Source organism: Aethalodelphis obliquidens, unplaced genomic scaffold (assembly GCF_003676395.1).
Source record: "Aethalodelphis obliquidens isolate GAN/ISIS:26980383/991018 unplaced genomic scaffold, ASM367639v1 scaffold49, whole genome shotgun sequence".
NCBI lineage: Eukaryota > Metazoa > Chordata > Mammalia > Artiodactyla > Delphinidae > Aethalodelphis > Aethalodelphis obliquidens.
The window spans coordinates 2,944,471-2,968,434 of NW_020837993.1; the positions used below are offsets into that span (position 1 = coordinate 2,944,471).

Consider the following 23,964-nt stretch of genomic DNA (forward strand, 5'->3'; position numbering starts at 1 on the left):
AATAAATAAATAAATAAATAAATAAATAAATAAATAAATAAATAAATTTTGAAAAAAGAAAGTGGCAGAATGAGGAAGGGCTTTGGAGTTAGACAAATCTGGGTTCAAATTTGGCATTTACCATCATGTGACTGGGCATAATCCATTTCAGTCTGAGCTTCATTCTCTTCATCCCTAGAGTGGGGTACCACCACCTCACTCCCATGGCTGCAGTAACAAATCAGGGGGGTAGGTGACATGCTAGTCAGATGATGGCCTGTAGCAGGCACTCACTGAATAATCGCTGGGTTCCTTCCGTCCCCACCCCACTTCTCTGTCCCTCCCAACTTCCAATCACATTCTACGTTCCCTGGCAACATTCTCTGTGCCTAGGGCATCCTCTTGTGCCCAACCTGTTAAGGCGGGAGCTACAGCTACCCCAGGGCTTCAGTACACAGCCCACGATGCTGGCTTACTTAACCACAGGGACCACCACTCAGGGTCTGGAAACGGGAATGGTGCCCTGCAGTTGTGCTTGCTTTCATCTCCTCAGCTGAGCTAACATCGCTCATTCTCCGTGGCTTCCCGCAGGTCTCAACTTCCTCACTGAGCATTCTCAGACTTCTTGGACCCCAGTGTTTTCTCCTTACACTGAAGTCCCCAATGCTTCTGTACGTGAGCAGCACGGTAAGAATGAAGGCATCTTTGACCCTGCAGTTTTACATGAACTGCACTGTCTTCTAACGTCACATGTGCCTTAGTCTTGTCTCCTTACTGCCGGGGTAAATTTCCTTGGAAGCAAAAACTATCTTTCATATTTTACACTTTCCCTATAGAACTCTGCACACTGACTAATTCAGGATTTATATGATGTTCAGCACAGGCTGGAAAGACATCAACACTACAGAAGAAACCACTGCACGTGTAGGTACAAATTTTAATAATCAACAACTCAGAGCAGGTGACCAGGCCAGACAGAAGGACAGAAAGAACCTTCAGAAAAGATCAAATATCACCATCTAACTTGTGCCTTACAGTTGTTCACAGGCACTCTGACATCCTTATCAAATACAAAAAAGCTAATAAGGTACTACCCAGGAACTAGGTGATTTTTCAGAGACTAGCGAAGTCCGGTCTCACTACCTGACACCTCCTTAAAGTAGTTTCCTCTACACCCCCACCCTTTCTCATCCCCTACTTGCTCTGAGTCAGCTCAGCCTTCAAGAGTAGAGTTCCAACACCAAGAGGGGAAAGTGTGGGTGGCGGGTGGTGGTGGTGGGATGAATTGGGAGATTGGGATTGACATGTATACACTAATATGTACAAAACAGATAACTAATAAGAACCTGCTGTATAAAAAAATAAATAAAATTAAAAAGAAAAAAGATCTCACATTCTTGGTGGGGGAAAAAAAAAAAAAGAGTAGAGTTCCAATAACAAGGCCATACACCTGCTCCAAGCTGGCACCCCAATTCCAGCACCTGCAGGCTCCCAAATCTCATCCTAACTTCCTTAGCAGCAGGTGCCACATGTGCTTTTAGGTCACCCCCTCTCTGCAATCAACAGATAATAAGAAAAGTAATATCTGGTGAAGACTAAGTGCCACGCACTGGGCTAAACTGTTTGTATTCACTTTTATCATTCTCACAATAACCGTGTGAGGTCTCATTATCCTCATTTTGCAGATGAAGACAGGTTAATAACTTACTCACAGCAAAAATCATCAAGATTTGAAAATTCTTGTCTTGGGTCTAGAAACCATACCCTTTCCATTACTCCACCCCGTTTCTTTTTGTAAAAATCAATCATGCAAGCATTCTAATGTTGTAGTTTTAAAAGTACCTTCTTGGGGCTTCCCTGGTGGCGCGGTGGTTGGGGGTCCGCCTGCCGATTCAGGGGACATGGGTTCGTGCCCCGGTCCGGGAGGATCCCACATGCCGCGGAGCGGCTGCGCCTGTGAGCCATGGCCGCTGAGCCTGCGCGTCTGGAGCCTGTGCTCCGCAACGGCAGAGGCCACAGCAGTGAGAGGCCCACGTACCGCAAAAAAAAAAAAAAAAAAGTACCTTCTCAGGTTTTCCTCCAAAAATAATTTCTCTTACCTAACATACCTTGCATCATTGCTTTTGTTCCTTTTGTCTCGGTTTAAAATCCGGAGCACCTACAATTTAGAATCAACCTCTTTACTCTGCTTTTTCCTCTCTTGTGATCTTTGTGTTTTCCCTCTGTATTGTGAGAGCTACTCAACTTCGTTTTTCAGGTCACTAACTGCTTTTCCTATGATGTCAATTGGGTCCTTTATCCCCAATTTGAATTTAATTATGCTCTGGGATTCTGGATGTCCTTGCATCATTTAAGCCAACTCCCTTCCATCTCTGCCCTCATTGTGATGGCTTTTTTGCAGTAATTAAAGTGCCTAATCAGTTGATGTAATAAGGAAGATTATCCTGGCTAATCTGGGTAGGCCTAACAGAATCAGTTGGAAGGCTTTAAAAGCAGGGCTGAGATTTCCCCTGGAGAGAGAAGAAATCCTGCCTGAGGAGGACAGCGTCAGGCTGTGCTCGTGGAGTGCCATCCAGCTCAGGATTTCCCCTTCCTGTCTGAGGATGACAGCTTTGGCTCATGCTGGTGGGTTTGAGCTTGCCCATGATTTTCTCTTCCCCTCCTACCCTATAAATTTTGGACTTGCTTAGCCAGCCCCCACCATTGTGCAAGCCATTCCCTGAAACATCTTAATACATATTTTCCTACTGATTCTGATACTCTGGGTGACCCTGACTGACAAAAATCATTAAACTTATTTTTCTCCTTGTTGCTTCCTTCTCCTTCCTTCCTTCCTTCCTATTTTATAATAGGTCTGACTTCTTCAATCTTTTAAAGGACAAATGGCAAACCTCTTCTAAATTTTTCTTTGGTTTCTTAACGAAAATTAGAGTCTTCCATCTGAATATTCATGATACTTTTCCATTTCCTTTATGCTGTAGTGTTATTTCATAGGCCATATGTTGGCTGGTTAGTTTTCCTGTTTAACCGTGTTAAACTGGCAAAATCTCTCTGTGGGCCCAGCTTCCCACGGAGAAGGTAGAAGAAAATGTCTGAAGTCCTGTTTACTATCTGCTTGTATGCTGGAAGCACCCCTCCACGCATTCCCTCAGCTCTGCAGAGAAAGGCGCTGGGCCTCACAGGCATTAGACCGTGAGAAGCAGGAGAGATGGCTGCACCTTTTCAAGTCGTCAGGTTTTCTGTCTAAGCAAAACGTTGTGAGTTCTGTGAACAAAATAGTATTCAAAGGCTACAGGTACTTTTCCTACCCCATCGATCCATCCTGCTCACAGGACTCTTCGACTGTGTATCTATGAGACTCCAAAATCACCATTCTTTCTACTATTCTGTACTACTTCTTAAATAAACCTCAAGTCCCACATGATGCAGGAATTCTCACACCCCGTGGGGAAGGTAAACAGCAGGCCCATGTGAGAAACGGGCATTTGGAAAAATGACACCTGTAACCTTGTGACAGAATCAAGGTTTGAGAGGGAACAAAACCTTTTGGAGTTAAAAGTGCTGCCATTACAAGGAACCACTTGTCCTGGAGTCAATCCCTTAGACTATTAAAATATTATATATTATTAAAATATCTTTTAATATTTTATTATGTTCTTTTTTAGCAGCTACGATAGCTGAAAACATATAAAATTACTAGTGGGTGTAGCTAAGGAAACATTTTCTTGGAAAGCTATCAATCTGGAAAAGGTGTGGGAACTAAAACACTAAATGATTAAGGTTGTGGTTCTATTAACCAACATCAGATATAAAGAACTGAGAACACACAGACTGCTTTTAGTGCAGCCTGGCTTAAACCTGTCTCATCCTTCTCTCCATCCAAATTTCTCTGTGTGGGGAGGGGTCCCATCCCAGAGGTGATTAGATCTTCTTTTCGTTTAGTTATACAACACCATGACTAAATAAGAATGCAGATTTCCCCCAGGACCTCAAAGGCCCACCCTTTGTTACCTGAGAGTTATGCTGATTGCTACTGTACAAGCCTCTTTCAGGGGAAAAACCATCCTAATTCACCATTTCACTAACCACAGAGGCACTGAAGAGCTGAGACAATTAAGTGAGACTTGGTAACTCAGAGGGAAGATATTCCAACCCCACCATTTACCCTCCACCCAGATGAATCCATATTATTTGCCTTTAAGGCAGAACTAAGGCTAAAGTACAGTGCTTTATGTAACTAGGGATTAAAGAACTCTTGGAAGAATAAAATGGACAAATTCCCTCTTGCTGATATTTAAAGTAAGGACTGCCTGTAGAAATAAGCTTAAAAAAAACAGTCTCATTCTGCTTCAAAGAGGTTTTTTCTTTTAAGTTCTATACTGTTTTATCCTTTTATAGAACATGTCACTTTCCCTCATCAGAGCTCACCAGTGTTTTGTCTTCAAAAGGCTACTGGACATTGGTCATGGTACATTAAAAATAAAGAGCCTGCAAAGTAGCACACACTATTGGATATATTTTCCTCCATTTTACAGATGAAGAAATTGAGAAACAGAGAGATTAAGTATTCTGCACAAACTCTTGCAATGAAGACCGGATATCAACAAACTGACTCTGCAGCCTATGCTCTTTCTACTTTACAATATCAAGCCTAAGCCAAGAGTTCTTAACATCATGTTCACGCCTGCGGTTCAGGGAGACTGAATCCCTGAAACAATATGTAAATTTTTGCAGGTAGCCCCTATGTATATCTTTTCCTGAGGAGAAATCCGAGCTATTTTCAAAGGAGTCACTGACCTGAAAAAAAGTTAAAAAGCACTACATCTTAAACGATTAGAGTTGGAGGATTAACCATAAATCTTACATGACTCCTTTGTACAAGTATCAGGCTGGAACACCTGTAAACATCCTAGCTTTCAATAGCAAGTAGTCCTGTTATGTAACAACGTGCCCTGTTTAGCTGCATGATTATCCCAGGCAATAAGCTGACTTCGTACCTTCTTCCTTTAAACACCTTTAAAAAAGCATCTGATGTGCAACTCACTGCTGTAAGCAGAGTGTTCCTTTGCATTTGTCCCCCAACAGCAAGCAAAGACCTCTTAATTGATGCTATTCAGCCTTAAAATACCCACTGTTTGCAGATTCTAATCCACAATTAACTGAACAATTTCAACTGCAGAATGTGAATCCAGCACTTGAAATCACAGCCATTAGTCCCTTGCATGCATTTCACCTTGTAAAGTATACAGTTAACTTGTTCAATTTCTTTTGTTCTTTTGTTTTTAGTTTATGTACAATAAAATTCACTTTTGGGGGGTGAACAGTCCTATGAGTTTGAGCACACGCATAGATTCTTAAAACCACCACCACTAAGACACAAAACCATTTCAACACCCAAAGAACTCCCCCATGATACCCCTCTGTGGTCAGACCTTTTCCCTACTTCTAGCCCCTGGCAACTACTAACCTATTTTCTGTTCCTACAATTTTGCCCTTTCATATATATCATATAAATAGAATCGTAGAGTAAATAACTTTGGAAACTGACTTCTTAGTGCAATGCATTTAAAGTGCATTCAAGTTGATGCACATGTCAACAGTTTGCTCCTTTTTTATTGCTGAGTAGTATTCCACTGCATGAATGTACCACAGTTTGCATACATAGTCACCCAATGAGGGAGATCTGGGTTGTTTCTAGTTTGGGATGATTATAAATAATGCTGCTATAGGCACATTTGTGAAAAGATTTTTTTGAGTAAATATAAGTTTTCATTTCTCTAGGACAAAGAGCCAAAAGTGGGATTGCTGGGTCATACAGTAAATGTACATTTAACTTTGTAGGAGACTGCCAAACTGTTTTCTGGAGTGGCTGTATTATTTTGCATTCCCACCAGCAATGTAAGAGATGTTGTTCTGCATCCTTGCCAGTGCTTGGTTGTTGTTGTTGCTTTTTTTCTTGCGGTACGCGGGCCTCTCACTGTTATGGCCTCTCCCGTTGCGGAGCACAGGCTCCGGACGCACAGGCTGAGCGGCCATGGCTCACGGGCCCAGCTGCTCCGCGACATGTGGGATCTTCCCAGACCGGGGCACGAACCCGTGTCCCCTGCATCGGCAGGTGGACTCTCAAGCACTGCGCCACCCAGGGAAGCCCAGTGCTTGGTATTTTTAATTTTGGTCTTCCTAAAGGTGTGTAATGGCACGTTATTGTGGTTTTCAGGCATTTCCGTAAGTGTTCAAATTTGATTTAGTTTTCACTAGCACTGCTTGAACAATTTTGTTCATCAGAAACTTCAGAAGCACATGGAAAGACTATAAAAACATTAAAGCTGGCGAGCTGCCTATTAAAGACAAAGATGCTAAGACCCAGAGAAGGGAAGGATATGCCTAAAGTCTCCGACCTGTGCTTTTCTTTTCTTTTTTTTTTTTTTTTTAACATCTTTATTGGGGTATAATTGCTTTACAATGGTGTGTTAGTTTCTGCTTTATAACAAAGTGAATCAGTTATACATATACATATGTTCCCATATCTCTTCCCTCTTGCGTCTCCCTCCCTCCCACCCTCCCTATCCCACCCCTCCAGGCTGTCACAAAGCACCGAGCCAATATCCCTGTGCCATGCGGCTGCTTCCCACTAGCTATCTACCTTACTACGTTTGTTAGTGTGTATATGTCCATGACTCTCTCTCGCCCCGTCACAGCTCACCCTTCCCCCTCCCCATAACCTCAAGTCCGTTCTCTAGGAGGTCTGCGTCTTTATTCCTGCCTTACCCCTAGGTTCTTCATGACATTTTTTTTTTCTTAAATTCCATATATATGTGTTAGCATACTGTATTTGTCTTTTTCTTTCTGACTTACTTCACTGTGTATGACAGACTCTAGGTCTATCCACCTCATTACAAATAGCTCAATTTCGTTTCTTTTTATGGCTGAGTAATATTCCATTGTATATATGTGCCACATCTTCTTTATCCATTCATCCGATGATGGGCACTTAGGTTGTTTCCATCTCCGGGCTATTGTAAATAGAGCTGCGATGAACATTTTGGTACATGACTCTTTTTGAATTTCGGTTTTCTCAGGGTATATGTCCAGTAGTGGGATTGCTGGGTCATATGGTAGTTCTATTTGTAGTTTTTTAAGGAACCTCCATACTGTTCTCCATAGTGGCTGAACCAATTCACATTCCCACCAGCAGTGCAAGAGGGTTCCCTTTTCTCCACACCCTCTCCAGCATTTATTGTTTCTAGATTTTTTGATGATGGCCATTCTGACTGGTGTGAGATGATATCTCATTGTAGTTTTGATTTGCATTTCTCTAATGATTAATGATGTTGAGCATTCTTTCATGTGTTTGTTGGCAGTCTGTATATCTTCTTTGGAGAAATGTCTATTTAGGTCTTCTGCCCATTTTTGGATTGGGTTGTTTGTTTTTTTGTTGTTGAGCTGCATGAGCTGCTTGTAAATTTTGGAGATTAATCCTTTGTCGGTTGCTTCATTTGCAAATATTTTCTCCCATTCTGAGGGTTGTCTTTTGGTCTTGTTTATGGTTTCCTTTGCTGTGCAAAAGCTTTGAAGTTTCATTAGGTCCCATTTGTTTATTTTTGTTTTTATTTCCATTACTCTAGGGGGTGGGTCAGAAAGAATCTTGCTGTGATTTATGTCATAGAGTGTTCTGCCTATGTTTTCCTCTAAGAGTTTGATAGTTTCTGGCCTTATATTTAGGTCTTTAATCCATTTTGAGCTTATTTTTGTGTATGGTGTTAGGGAGTGTTCTAATTTCATTCTTTTACATGTACCTGTCCAGTTTTCCCAGCACCACTTATTGAAGAGGCTGTCCTTTTTCCACTGTACATTCCTGCCACCTTTATCAAAGATAAGGTGTCCATATGTGTGACCTGTGCTTTTCTAACAGTTCTTTCCAATCATGTGGCATGAACCAACTATCCAATTCCTGTACCCTCTTTAAACAGGACAAAGCAAAACCACACAAAATAAACTTTAAGCCCCACAAATAACTAATGAAATCCTTTCTGATACTGATTTATAAAGGTCAACCAGAATAATCATTCTGATCACAACACAGAAACAGCATGAGCTAGGTTTCCAAACATTAGATTTCCGAAAAGGTGCCCGTGTCCTGTATAATGGCAAATATTTTGATCTCTAGATCTCAGCAATGCAGAGGTTTCTGAGACGTTGTATTAATAAGAAAGGGACAAGGGACAAGTGTTTTTTCCCTTCATTTTAGAGTCCACGCTTTCTTTTATATTTTACCTGGCAGGAGGGCCCCGGTCGTTACCTTGACAGGAAGCCAGTAATAGTGAGGGACATCATTCTTGCAGCTGATCACCGCCTTAATAGTTAAATTCAGTGGGTTTAAGAGAGCCCAAACTAGCAAACACCTCCTCACCATTCTTCCACGGGAGGAAGAACAGTTACTTGACAGGTCTGCGGGAGCAGGAACTGAGCGTGCCCCTGGCTCAGCGCTTCTCCTCAGGATCTGCTTGCCTGCGGGGGGGTGGGGAGGGTGACTTCTGGGTGCTCCCCTACATAACACAATAATCAAAGCTGGTGGACGCTGAAGGGCAGTCTTGTGATTGTCCAGCTCTTTCGGAAATAAAGTAGAAAGGATATGCAACCCCTTCTGGCAAGCGGTCTGAAGTCAGCCTTTCAATCTAGCTTTTGTCAGGAAAAAGGCAAACATTTTAAACTCTGTGTAACTCCTAAATCTTTCCATGATTTGCACTCAGGAGGGAAAGATGATGTTATTTATTGGACTCCAGGTATATGTTGCTTCATTAAATACGTGTGTGTGTGTGTGTGTGTGTGTACACATACATATATATTCACAATATCTAGTAGATGTCATTTGCCACAAGAATAATTACACAGGAAATCCCCTGTCTGAATAAGAGGAACATAAATAGATACTTACTACATCAGTGTTTTTTAAAAAGTAGAGCCCTTCCTTCAATGAACTCTCATATGGAGAGCCAGTAGATAAAATAAACAAGAGTGAAAATACTCTGGTTAAAAATGTGCAGGGTTTTCCAGAGCTCAGCCTGCTCTCGTGCTGCCCCCCAATTACTTCCCAGTCTTTTCCTTTCCTCCAACTTCGTGGACTCTCTAGAGAACTTGAGAAGACAATAAGGAAAACCCTGCTTTGATAATTAAACATGAAAGAAGTATCCCAAGTTACTCTGCTACCCTCCTCATGAAGGTCAGGTCTCTTTCTACACACAGGAGATCAAGCCTGAAATCTGGGCCCATGGAAGGGCGACATGCCAACCTCTACTTTATTTTGTTTTTTTTGAATATTATTTTATTTATTTTTTATACAGCAGGTTCTTATTAGTTATCTATTTTATACATATTAGTGTATATATGTCAATCCCAATCTCCCAATTCATCCCACCACCACCACCGCCACTTTCCCCCCTTTGTGTCGATACGTTTGTTCTCTACATCTGTGTCTCTGTTTCTGCCCTGAAAACTGGTTCATCTGTACCATTTTTCTAGGTTCCACATATATGCGTTAATATACAATATTTGTTTTTCTCTTTCTGACTTGATTCACTCTGTATGACAGTCTCCAGATCCACCCACACCTCCACAAATGACCCAGTTTTGTTCCTTTTTATGGCTGAGTAATATTCCATTGTATATAAGTGCCACATCTGTTTTATCCACTCTTCTGTCAATGGGCATTTAAGTTGCTTCCATGACCTGGCTATTGTAAATAGTGCTGCAATGAACATTGGGGTGCATGTGTCTTTTTTTTTTTTTTTGCGGTACGCGGGCTCCGGACACACAGGCCCAGCGGCCATGGCTCATGGGCCCAGCCGCCCCGCGGCATGCGGGATCCTCCCAGACCGGGGCACGAACCCGCGTTCCCTGCATCGGCAGGCGGACCCTCAACCACTGCGCCACCAGGGAAGCCCTGCATGTGCCTTTTTGAGTTATGGTTTTCTCTGGGTATATGCCCAGTAGTGGGATTGCTGGGTCATTTGGTAACTCTATTTTTAGTTTTTTAAGGAACCTCCATACTGTTCTCCATAGTGGCTGTATCAATTTACATTCCCACCAACAGTGCAAGAGGATTCCCTTTTCTCCACACCTTCTCCAGCATTTGTTTGTAGATTTTCTGATGAAGCCCATTCTAACTGGTGTAAGGTGATACCTCACTGTAGTTCTGATTTGCATTTCTCTAATAATTAGTGATGTTGAGCAGCTCTTCACGTGCTTCTTGGCCATCTGTATGTCTTCTTTGGAGAAATATCTATTTAGGTCTTCTGCCCATTTTTTGATTGGCCACCCTCTACTTTAAATGAGAGCTGCCGACGACAACAGCAAGCTCTCTCTGGGGTCATTTCACTGCAAGAACAGGACTAACAGCTAAGCTGAAGAACCCAGGAGAGAGGCCACCGAGGTCACTCCGCTATAGTAACTGCAAGGTCTATTCAGCCACCGTGGCAGATGTGAAGACAATCACCATATAAAAGCAGCCCCATCCAAAAACACAAGAATTCCAAATTCAGAGACTGTGGGTCACTGAAGTTCTTACCATGCGAAGCTGCATCTGTTCCCAACACATTCCACTCCGCTGGCAGCTTCAGGTGCCTGAACGCCAGGGAAACCTTCTCATCAAGGGAATTCACATCCGTGGACGGGGGTCCTGACCGATCCAGGAAACGGGTGAAGTTCAGAGCCTGCTGATTTCCAGCACTGGTTGCCAGGAACTGGGCTGCATCGTAGGCCTCGTCCTGGATGAACCTGAAGTCTTCTTCCGCCACCACAAACACAGGCAGGCCCTCTTTGGAAGCACAGAGCAGCACCTTCACCGTCTCGCAGCAGTCATGACCTAAGGAAACACACGCAGCAAGGAAAACAGGATTAGAGCCCTCTCCTGAAAGGAGGAAACTGCGGGGAGGGGGGGTACTTCTCGGCTCTTCCTGCGTGACATACAAGCTCCCCTTCCTAAAACAAACCTCTCCTTCCTCCGAGCTCTAACAGCAATCTTCCAAACTTCTTAAAACTCTATTTCCAACTCATTTTTACAATTGCTATTTGCAAATATGAATTGGTTCCCCTACCAAAGAACAAATAACTTTGTATTCCAGCTGCCACTGTGCCAGCAGCGTAGTGTTTGGTACTAACAGTCTCTGAAAATCTCAATATACACTGAACTACAGCGGTTCAATTTGAACAAATTAAAGAATGAAAGCTGAAGGACCTTGCAAGGCCTAGCGTACAATGGGAAGTCTAACCCCTCCCGAACTGCTCTGGATCCAAAAACCCAACAGGAAAAAAGTCACTCATACAGGTTACATGGCAGGAATTGTATAGATGCCCCAGAACCTGCCTCACTTTCACTACGATACAACTGAGCAAATGAGGAAGCACTTAGAAAAGTACAAAACAACTTGATTTTATTTTACTATTATGAAGCAATTCAAAGCCTAGAAAATAACTTTTGCTCTGAGATACACGTTCTTTCCTGTAACGTAAAGAGAACTTCAATCAAATCACCCAGGTCACCCAGGGATGACACAATGCTGTGGCTAGAAACCTGGTTGAGGAGAAGCAAGCATGCCAGAGACTGCAGTGCCCACTGTCCAGAGGGGCAGAGACCTCACGAGCTGCGACATTGGCAGCAAGCTACGTGTCACCTCAAAGAGCTCTGCTCAAGTAAGACCAGGAAGGTTTAACAGCAGTGTTCCCCGTGGGGAGGCCTTTCTGGAGAATCAGACTTTCTCTGGGTTTTCAGCCTCACAGAACTAAGTATTTCCAAGATATAGAATATTAATCAAGACACGTTTTTCCTCAACTTTCAGGCACTGATCTCAACTAGCTGGAACTATGCTCCTAACATCATCATTTCTTTCATAAGTATCTTTCTGATGAGAAAAAAGAAAAGGAAATGAAGTTGATGCTTCTGTTTGAGTTGCTCCCCCTGGTGCGCTGCCTGATAAACTGCAGGCACCTGAGGCCTGGGCTCCCCTGAGCCCACCGGCTCGCACTGACCGCTTCCCAGCAGCGGGGTGAGGAGGAGGGTCCCTGAATCTGGCTCTCCAGACCACGGGCACAGCCAACAAGGCTTCACACCTCACAGAACAAAGTAAGCTTTCTGCTGTCTTTGAAAGAGAAAACAATTATTTTTTTCCACATATACTTTTTCCCCAGGGGCCTCCTTAAGCCTTTACTTTGTGACAAAAGAAATCTCTCCCTGCTGTGTAATCTGAGGATGGTAACAAGCATCAATACTTACTAACCAAGAACCTACCACATACCAGGCATCTGACATGTCATTTTCTCTACACAACAAATTTATGAGGTGCATATTGTCCTCACATTACAGATAAGAAAACTGAGACTTCAAGAAGTAATTTGCCCAAGTTTACACACATGTGAAGAAGCAGAATCCATCATTCAAATTCAAGTCGGATGCCAAAGGTCATGGCCTATTATATCATGATGCAAAAGTTTTGTAACACATTGCTTATAAAGAGGGAGGGGTGACAGCTACGTCCCTACCTGTGAGGAGCCCAACACTTGGAATGACAGGCCAGTATGACTATTAAGCAAGAGGAACGGGTCCATGAACCACCGAGATCAGTCTCCACACAAACGCATAACTCCACCAAGGTGCTCCCACTGCATTCCCAGTGGAATTCCTTCCATGAAGGCTGTGGGAAAGTGAAGCATCCTCTGGCATGCATGCGTGCACACATGTGCACGGCGGTGTGTATACACCCATGTTTGTATTTCAATTCAATAAATATGCTGAATTTATACGTCTACTATGTGAAATGAAATCAGAAAAAAGAATCTTAATCTTTCTTTGAAGGGCAGCCAGCCTAATTACATTAAGACAACAACATCAGGATAAACAAATCAACTGATTCAGATAATAAAGGTTTGGGTGTTTTTCTGGCAGAAAGTAGTTTTTCTAAACTGTTCTGTAACATTTAACGACTAACATCTGGGGAATTCCCTGGCGGTCCAGTGGTTAGGACTCGGTGCTTTCACTGCTGGGGTCCAGGTTCAATCCTTGGTCGGGGAACTAAGATCCCGTGAGCTGTTCGGTGCAGCCAAAAATAACATGTGGACATCCACCAAGCCTAGCACACTGTAACCAGAAGCTAATCACAGTGAATCTGAGCTCTCTAGAGGTTTATAGTCTATTAGGTGGCAATCAACCAAGCTGCAGATCACTGCAAAATGGGGTGGGTTCTAAAGAAACACATACCATGCGACTCGCCAGAGAGGACCAGTGCATTTCACAGGTGAGCAAAAGAAAGGTGGCAGTCAAGAAGGACCTTTTCCATAGGCATCCTGCTTCCAACTCTCCAACCGCAGTGGTTCTTCACTGCAACCCTCAGAACTCAGATGCATAGTCCTATCCTATCCCTCCCTCCCTCTCTATCTATCACTTCTCTAATAATATCTATCTATCTAATCTATCTATCTATCACTTCTCTAATAATTTCTCTGTGCCAGGCACCATCCTCAGTGATTTCCTAATAACAGTTCATTTAATTCTCATAACAACCCTAGCAGTAGGTACTATTATTATCCCCACTTGCCAGATGAGGAAATCAAGTCACAAAAATGTTAAGTAATTTGTCCAAGGTTATAAAGCTCCTAAGTGGCAGAATCAGAATCTGAACCCAAGTTTCCTTGCTCTCCTGTCTGCCCCTACACCCAAGATTCATGGAGACAAGAAGGCTTAAATGGGAAATAAAGGTACCATGGAAAAACTAACAGGAAAGGAAGGAAAACACTGTGCTCAAATCCTGACTATAAGACTCCTAAGTTGCATGACCTCGGATCATCTCTGCTTCTCCAGGCCTCAATTTCTTCATGTACAGAATAAGGGCAGCCTCTGCAGGCTCTATGGTTTCCCCAGCTGTACAAACCTGTGGGTTTTACCAGGCAGAAGGTGGGGAGAGACAGAAACTTAGGAAGAGATTCCAGGAACAAGAAACAGTTTCAAAAACATAAAAATGGAAGCAGAGAGCAAGTTCAAGGGATGGAATAATTTCTGCAAAAGACAGTTTCAGGAAGATATTAACTAGGCTACACCTAGATGTTTCATGTGAGGAGAGACCTGGGTTCAAACCTATTTTGTTACTTCCTAAGCTATGTGGCCTGAGGTAAATGACAACTTCTCTAACACTTTAAAATCTGGAGAGTATCTTAATCTCGTAAGTCAAGAGCTGTAATTTAGAAGACTCTTCTCAAATTCTGTAATACTATCACCCAAAACAACATATACAGGCTCATTTCACTTCCAATCAAACTAGACAGACAGACAGACACAGCAATACATATTTCAGTCAGGATAATTACTGTTGACCCTTTAACAAGATAGGTTTGAACTGCCTGGGTCCACTTATATGTGGATTTTTTTCTTCAGTACTACATATATGTACTACTATATTTACGATCCATGGTTGGCTGAATCTCCGGATGCAAAACTATGGATACAGAGGGCCAACTAAGGGACTTGAGCATCTGCAGATTTTGGTATCCATGGGGGTCTTGGAACCAATCCCCTTGCAGATACTGACAGATGACTGTACTTTAAGAATGTTGTGGCTCTCATTCATGAATCTCACCAGTAATGATAGCATTTCCCATTTATTCAGGATTAAGCTCATTTTTAAATTCCTGACAGTCCTTTGAGGTAGATACGAATAAATGTCAATAAAAACTAAACTTACAGGTTTCACAATTCAATGATGAGAATGTGAATAATGTGGGATCCAAATTGAATTCTACCTTCAAAACTTAAACACACTCTGTCTTAGAAGAGATATAAACTAACCTACAATAATGACATCCACTGCCCCACCCACCCAAACAGTTATTTCTTACTCGTCTCCTTCCCCAAGCCTGTGCAGAGGTGTCTGAGACACCTGAGAGCTTGAGCCAGAAAGCGAGTCACACCATTGCTAAAAGTCAACATCATCGCTGCTCTGTAAAATTACCTCCTGTATATACACAGGGTCCAGGCCATAGTCCAGATCTTCAACTTCATCTCACACTCTCCTGCACAGGCGCACACGCACGCACACACACGGCCAAAAGCCATGGTGAAGCAATACCACCTTAACTCAAAACTGGAAAGTGCAGGCGTAATACATCTACACAGAAATCTATCTGAAATTGCAAAAATGACTTTACTTGGCTAGGGTGGGGTGGGGAAAACCAAGAGGGAGAAACAGAAGGTGGTTTAGGGGTGTGTATGTCTGAGCACATGTGCACACACCTGTGTGTGCATATGTGCTTAGCAGCATAAGCACGCATAATTCTTTCTGCTGCTTTAGCAGAATCTCTTAGAAGGTGGATGGGTGGATGGGCAAACTATCATCTGCTCTATTTATGTAGAACTAAAACAAAACCATGTATTAGAGAAGGTAGAATGTCAGCAAAGGCCATGAAATAGAGATCTAGGAGAAGCCATCCAATTGTTAGCCCAATATTTTCCCTTTAGACATGAACTCACAATCTGAAGGAGAAACTATGAATCATCCTAAGTAAAATGTGCCATAAATCTGGAATTTGTTTGGTATGATTATAGGCTTCTTTTTCCAAAGAAAAACTGAGGGTTAAAAGAGTGAAGAACTGAGGGTTTCCTGGCTCAGTCTTTATTAAACTTTCAGTAAATTGGAAGAATTACTACTGAGCTCGAGCAAAGTGCCTCCCCTACCGTCTGGAAAACCACCTCGCAAGGCTGGCAGGGCTACTGTCTCATATTCACGTTTTCTATTAGGCTCAAATGGTTCACAAGATTAGTTTTTAATCCCTATGACCTTTCAGATAAAGCATCTAGAAAAAAAAATCAACATTTTTCAAAAACAAAGGTTATGTAATATGGACCCATTAATAAAACTGAAGTCACTGCATCTGTACACATAAAATCTCTTACTACCATAAATTAGCTCTAAAGACACAACTGTTTTCAGGGGCCATTAGTCTTATGACTGCCTTTGTACACACAAAATACAAAGTATTAACGATGTCTACATCTTCAGGGCAAAAACATGGGGATGGGAAACTATATCCAATTCGACATAATAACCACAATTAACTTCTTTTTACATGAAGACAGAAGCTGCAGCATAAAGAAGAGTAACAAGGTTTGCAGCTGGTTCCATGGTGTTTTTCCTTCCACTCAATTTCCTGGTAACAAAAAAAGAAAATAAAAATCACAAGTCCTTTTAAAAGGGGAAGTTCTGAAAATTTTACTGAGCTTCTTCTGAGGGAAATACCCACAGAGGATTGAGACAGGGGAAGAAGAGAGATGAACTGTTAAGGAACATGGCCTAAACCTCAATTCCATTTTTTAAAATTGACTTCTGAATATATGCTACAATCAGGTCCGAGCTGATTACAACAGAAGTATGAAGTAAATTTGCGGGTGGGAGAGATGGAACCCTTACTGAGTGAATTGTAAGAGGTACTGAAGTATGCTGATAACTAGCTGTAGAGTCAGAAGATACCAGGTTTAAGTCTCACCTCCACTGCAAACAGGCTGGGTCAACCTGAAAAAGTCACTCGACCTTGAAGTCTATTTGCTTGTGCACAAAAATGGGAACATCACCAACCTTCCAGGTTATTTAAAAAAAAAAAAAAAATCAGAGATGGCTGTACACAAAGCAGACAAAGCAGACACCTGGCATAAACAGGCATCTAAACCTGGTACTTATTATCAGTATTAGCTATTAAAATCCTCCTATTCAGGTGACTCAAGGAAAAGAGATGCCTATTACTCTATCAAGAGCTTCTGCATAAGCCCAACACAGCAAATGCTGCCCCTGACACTGCAGAACTGAAGAAACAAAGGGAAGGAGGAAGAATCCGAATAAACAACACACAACCAGGAGCACCTAGATGGGAAACAAAAATGTAACTGCTGATGGTCCTCTTAAAAGCATCTAATCCAAACGTCTTTAAGCTCACACATCAGGAGGTGTGTGCTCCTGAGGTTGGAGAGCTTTTCCGCAGGCTCCTTATCACTACATGAAGCACCCATATCCATGGAAACGAAACAGTGCTGCAGATAAACAGAACTGCTGCAGCATGACCCAAGAATTACTTCATTTCCTATTAGGCTAAAAGTGGCACACATCCCATCCGGGCCTTCTCTTTGGAGAAGGAAACAATTGGGACTTTGTTTCACCAGCTATCCAAAAAGGAACCCTGCAAGTGCTTGCTGGGCCAACCAAGTCCAGGCCCACTCAGTCATTTCCTACCAGAAGGCTGCATTTGTAGCCAAGGTGGAAAATATAAAAAATATATCTTTTACTACTTCATTTTGGCATCAAAAGTATTTAAAAATTTGGTGTCTTTTTCTTCCCTTTGAAGTAGCTATACAGGGTTGAAGGAAATTTTCAGTCTTCAGACCCACACTCTAACAGGAATAGGATTATGTGCAGAAGTATGTACCTACTGCTAGTTTTCGGTGGTCTAATGGTAGATGTGCAAATTTGGGATAGGTATCAAAGATACATCTGGGGGGAGAAAGGGGCTAATTAACACTAAAAATGTGATGTGCTATATAATCCAGCTTATTACTCTAAGGCAGTGCTTTTCAACCTTTTATTCATTGTCATCCCCCAAGGAGCCTTTTTAAACATTTCTATTTGCCACAACCATCCTATGAAACTTTAATACCACAGATATACCATATATTTGTATATGTGCATCTGTGCTCTCTATATGAAGAGTTAAGTTTTTTTTAACTCCCCTAAGAACCAATTCTCACCCCCTTGGGGGGATACTGGCCCCAGTGCAACATGTGTGCTCCATTCTAGTGCTGTGTTCATAGTTCCAAGGTGATGAAGTATCCACACAGGCATCAATTACAACAGGACAGCAGACAGCAGATACACTTCCCTTCAACTAGTCCTCAGTTTGTTTTTGCAGGATAGCCACTATATATACTGACTAGCACTGGGACAGTAATTTAAGCCTTTTAAGATATACAATCATGTCTGTCTAGAGACAGCCTTGTAGTAGGAGTATTTTAGGATGGTAATTTAGGATAACTCATTACTTTGGCAGAGAGAGAGGGCACCAGGATTCTCTGATTGTGCCAGTTAAAAGCCTAGAACTTCTTTTCAAATGTGTTATTCAATTTGGCAACCTCTGGACGTCCACTGATAGAAACAGAGTCTTGGTTCACAAGAACTGAGAGACACACAACTTAACTGCAGGACTACTTGTTGAGACCTGGGGCTGTAAGCACTGGTTTTTAATTAAGCCACAAAAGACTTCTGATCATGGTAAATGTACTTTTTCCTTTCTTTTTAATAACAAATCTACTTTATATAGTACCTTCCCTTTGATTAAGTGAGAAAGAAAAGAAAGATACGAAACAGCAGAGTCAAATTCTGGGTCAGTGAATGCTTGCAGTTTTCCTGTCAAACAAGATCCCTTGCTGTGAAGTCTAAAAGTAAGTAACAGACATGCTGAAAAAAAAAGATTTCATTTTATGATAGATTCTGCACCAAAGCCTTTCACAAAAGTAGTATGAGCATCCACTAAACATCCTGTCTCATTTTCCATTCTGCAATTACTGTCTGCTTGGTCGAAATTCACATTTAAGTAATAAAAATGAATCCATGACAGTACCTCGCATCTCCCAAGAATTACCTTCCAAGGATACTCTGATTTCTTTATATTACTTACCAGTCCTATAGTCTTTTAAAGAAAACATGTTGGCTTCATCCCTCAAGGAAAATCACTGTTTTGTTAAAATGGGATTTGGGGTTGGATTTGTTTTATATGAAGAGAAAAGAATGGAGATATTTTACTTTCATTTATTACAAACGCCAACACCTTTTGTCTGTAGAGATATATTTTCATTTCAGGATGTATTTCACAGCAAATTATATTCTTAAACCAGCCAATTCATAGGTATTTTGAATGTGGTATTTTATTATAACGCTTGTTTGTCTTTGTTTAGTGTTCATTAGCACAAAGATAGTTTATTTTCAAAAGAGAGGACATTATTTCCAAAGTCTTCAATATGTTTTTATTAAAAATTACTATATTCAATATGTTAAAAATAACATGTGCACTTTTAAAACATTCAAACAATTTAAAGGCAGATAAAGCCTCCAAAGGCTCCAACTAATTGTCCCCTAAGATGCTACTACTCTTAACATAATTTCATTTTTAAAGAAGGAGGATTGTATCACGTCTACAGCCTTTCTGTAGTGTTAAGGTAAGAGAAGATCACTTTACAATTTCTTTATAACTAAACATACATACACAATTCATTGTAAGCTTCTCATCAGAAAACAAGCAAAAGAGTGAGAAAATGTGAAAAAAGGAAAAAAATAGACTGTAATCTCGGTATCTGAAGTCAAAGAGGTTTTTTTCCAGGAGACTATTAAGAAATGTCTCATCTCCCTACCCCCCCAAATTATAAAAGGTTACAGACTAACATCAAGGAGTAGCTGTCTGTGAAGGTCAATCAATCATCTGGTTTTAGTGAAAACTAAAATAGTACAAAACACTGACAGTGAAACACGCAGAGAAAGAACTCAAAGAAAAATCTGAGCCAGCAATCTGGATGAAGCATGACATTAAAAGCAAGATCAAGACACAAAGCCCTTTTTCTGCCCATTGTCGGCAAAATGGCTAGGACCTGAGGAGCTAGCCCCACACAGGAGCAGAAAGGGCGCAGGTACATCCCTCCCGGTCGCAGCTGCTGCAAACAGACCGTGCACGTTTACCCAGTAACTGGGATGCACAAAGCAATACAGACTTTCCACGAAGAATCTTGACTAATCTGACACTGCCCTCCACAGACAGGAAATTTGAGGCTATCAATATGGCTAACCGATGCACTGAAATCATCAGAGGTGGCTCTGGAAAGAGAACACAGACCCCTGACCCAGGCCAAGAATTCAACTCAAGAAGCCAGACTTGCAGTTTTCAAAACAAAGGGTGTGTGTGTGTGTGTGTGTGTGTGTGTGTGTGTGTGTGTGTGTGTGTACACATGCACGTACATATGCACAACCTTTCTAGAAGGGTGCTCAGTCCCATCAAGTGGTAGGAATTCACAGAAAAAGCCTTCTTACCATATACCGGTGAACATAACAGACACAAATCCTTGCCCTCGGGAAGCTGACACTGCAGTAGAGGCAAGTAGAAAATAAATAATATATATAATGTGTCCAAAGTTGATAAGTGCAGTGGAGAAAAGTAAAGCAGGGAAGGGGAACAGGGAGCGTGGAGAGGAGGCAGTTGTATATTTTTACAAGGTGGACAGGAAAGGCCTCACTGAGAAGGTGATATCTGAGTAAAGACCTCAAGGAAAGTACAGAACAAGCCAAAGAAATCTCCCAAAGCAGATTTAAGGCAGTTTAATTCTAGATGAAACTTAACTCCATGATATAAACAAGCAATTCAAAACTAACTTAACCCCTGAAAGTCTCCCTATCTTTACCCACCCCTCCACAACAATTACTGGGCCAATCTGGACAGCAGCTGAAGAAGACAAGTGAACAGAAAAATGACACGTGTGACGACCAGAGCAGCAAGATCCACTCAGGAATCTCCTTTGTTTCAACAGTTAACAGAGGTTCTACTTCACCAAGGAGGGAGGCTCACTGGGACCCGTGCACGTATCACAGTCTCACATGCTGCCTTACTCTTTGTTCAGCCTGCTTGAACAAGAGGGCCTTTTAGGGACTCTAATCCTTTGTCACCTCTCTTGTGATTAGGGGCCTCAGGCAGCAGGCTGACTGAATTCAGGTGAGTAGCAGAACATTCAGGCCAATTGGGGGCAAAGGGGACAAGTTGTAAGAATATGGTAAATAGTTAAGATCATAATTTGAGGGGAGGAGAGCTGATTAGTGAAAAATTAGGAGAAACCAGGTACTGTGATTCCAGGCCCCAAGCAAATGGGTCAGGAATGATTACTGAGGATTCAGATCAAATTAGAGGGAAAGAGCAGAATACAATGCCCATTCTGGTTGGCTGGAGTCAACAGGTCTAGGGCACTCAGAGTCAGTCAGTACCAAAGGACACCCAGAGATGGGTGGGGCTGGAAAAGAGGGGGGCCTGAAACAGACTGAAGAAGTGTTAGACCAAAGGCAAGAGAAGAAATGGGAACTAAAGTTCCAAAACAGTAGGCTGGGGACAGTGTACAAGGATGTGGTACAAACCCAGAGCTCTTGGCTGTCATCCAAGTACCGTGGGTCTGTGAACCCAAGGAGAGTAACTGCTTGCAGTCCACACTAATTTAAGTACCTCGTCATTGAAGGTATACGAGCCACCAGGCACATCCCTCTCCACCAGGAGGCTGGACTCTGCTGGTACCTGTGACTGAGGACGGCAGTGAGGGCACAGGGCTATGTCCTTGTAATAGCCGGCCTTCCTCGAACATTCTCATGTCTACTTGCACGCTTTCTCGCTCTCTCTCTCTATATATACGTACACACAAACACATACACACACATACACATACACAAACTTAAACTGTTAAAGCACCTCTAAATCAGGAAAAGAATAAGTCTATAAAAATTACCTCCATTCCCTTCCTAATAAGAGCCCAGTGAGGGACTGACTGATTCTACCTAGCTGAGGGTCTGTTTCTCACAGTCACCCACACATAAGAAATGTTTAGCAGTGGTGACACTGGATGGCACCTGCTGGAGCAGACGTCAAGTTCCAGATCAGCCTCTCTGACATGATATACTTCACAGGAAACAAGACTAGAGCTTTAAGTTACAAAGAAGGATACTTAATACTCTTTAGGGAAAACGTCAGTACCTATGCTGAACTCCTAGCTAAATTTCCTATCCCTAAAAGTTTGGGGGGAATATACATAGAAATTGCCAAGAATCTTTAAATCCTGTATTTTCAAAATCACTTTTGTCGAGTAGGAGGATAAATACAGCTTTCAACTGTCATAATCTCAGTTCTTGAATGCGGTTTAACTTCCAGGATCTGGTAGGCATCAGACATGAAGATAATGTATGGAAAATAGCACAGCAGCAACCAAAAACTGACAATCTGATCTAATAACCAGCAAGACCAGATACTGAAAGTGCTTGATAAACTAATACTTTTTTTACACCATCTATTTCAACAAAGTGGAATCAGAGTTACATAAAATCACTGGTTACAGGAAATGTTTCAATAAGAACTAAATCCATTTTATTCTCTAAAGGCAAATGGTTCAACTGTCAACTGTCAACATTTTTAGGGGTTCCCCCTAAATGTGCCCTCTTTTGTATTCTGATGAAAATTAACCAATTATTAACTTTGAAGCAAGGTCAATTAAAGAAAGAAGCAGCTCATTTCCAAACACGAATCAATATACCTTCAGATACCTGGGGTCAGTCAAAAGGCAGTCAAAGTTATCAGCCGCTTCTGGTGGAAACAGCAATGACTTAATGACTTTATAAAGAATTTTTTAAAGTAAACATTTTCCTTTTAATTCTGTTAAATGGATAAATGCAATAGTGATTAAGTATTCATTTCACCATGAACTATAATCTGTTAATTTGGGGAAGCTTTGGCTTTTACAGAAGGTTTTTAGTCTTTCCCTCAGGGATACTGAGGAATGTGTTACTAATTGTATTTTACCTTTGCTTTTGCCACAGTGATATTCAGAATCAAATATGCAGTCACACCATAGTAACCACATGAACTTTTATCTTTCAAATGTGTTTTAGTTTTCTTCCACATTCCAATAAATTAATATTTTTGCTGATCTTAATTACTGTCTTTCAATTTATGACACCATTTTATTTCAATTATTTCTAGTTAGGCTCAGATTTTTGTGCAACAAGCAAGAAATAAAATACTTTAAAGTGTATTTAAAACAAAGATCTAACAATAGTTCTATCACCCTGATTACTCTATACCAGAACACAGAATAAATAAAGGCTAGTAAAGATTCCACTCAAATACTTACCAGGAGCAATGGTCTCCAGCGTATCAGAACTGACCTTCCGAGTACTTGTACAGTGATGGAGGGTGGAACCCGAAAATACCAAGTAAAACACTAGATCATCCTCAACTTTGTCCTCTTCAGAGAGCAGTACAGTAACAACACAATCGCCCTAGGAAAAGGGAAGAGAGAGCAAGTTTGCATTAGTAAGGTTCCTCTTGGGAGCTTATCTTTAGAAAACATCTAATTTAAGGGGAAATCAAATGTATCATCTAAACTGTGCCCATTCTAGTGAGTTTATACAAATATAAACACTGATTAAGCCCCTATGTGCCAGGAAGTATTCTAGGCATTGAGAATACAAAACAATCTGAAAATAAGACCTCTGTCCTCTTTAAGCTTACATTTTAGTGGAGATGGTTAGACAAATAAGTAAACCAACAAGATAATGGTACATTCACTTGGAAAAAAAATTTTAAAAGAATGTAAAATAGCTCCCTAAAAAAGCTCTGTAAAAATTCCAGGAAAATCTAAAAATAAGGCAGAGAGGATGGAGGAAGTATATTAAACAGTTACATCCTTATACTCAGAATGCCCCTTAACCTCTGTGTTCCATTTGCAGCAATAACTCTCTAAACTCTACATCCCACAGAATCACTGCCAAGTCCACCCATTCTCCATCAAACATGGAGAGCCTCTAACAGAGCTGGCCTGGAAGTGGTAGAGTGCAAAAAGCTTGGGCTCCAGACAAATCTGGGTTTAAATTCCATCTACAAAGACTTTACTTAAATCCTCTAAGTCTCAGGTTCCTTGACTATATAAATGGAGATAATACCTTCTCTTCTTACAGCTAATATGTGAGAATTCTTGAAGCATATTCACCACTCAGCCTGGGATAATATTCTTAATCTATGAGGATGGGAGGGGCGCTTTTCCAACAATTTGTGTTTCCTGACCATCTGGAATCGCTACTCTTCTTTATCCACCCCTCCCTTAAGCCCACGGAATCAGACATAAATCTTGTGCCAGTAACTCTGCCCGTGACTCTGCAACTATTTAGAAGT

At 41.5% G+C, this 23,964-nt stretch overlaps 1 protein-coding gene across 8 annotated transcripts in view; it reads right to left on the bottom strand.

The window, feature by feature from the left end:
- Positions 1 to 23,964, bottom strand: part of AKAP13 (A-kinase anchoring protein 13) — a 344,114-nt gene that overhangs the window by 190,092 nt on the left and 130,058 nt on the right. For all 8 annotated transcript variants that reach the window (XM_027083133.1, XM_027083132.1, XM_027083131.1 and 5 more), the window contains exons 3-4: positions 22,925 to 23,072; positions 10,544 to 10,840 (exon numbers count right to left, since the gene is read on the bottom strand). In XM_027083133.1, the coding sequence (XP_026938934.1) occupies positions 10,544 to 10,840; positions 22,925 to 23,072 (445 nt within the window). The remainder of the gene's footprint in view (positions 1 to 10,543; positions 10,841 to 22,924; positions 23,073 to 23,964) is intronic.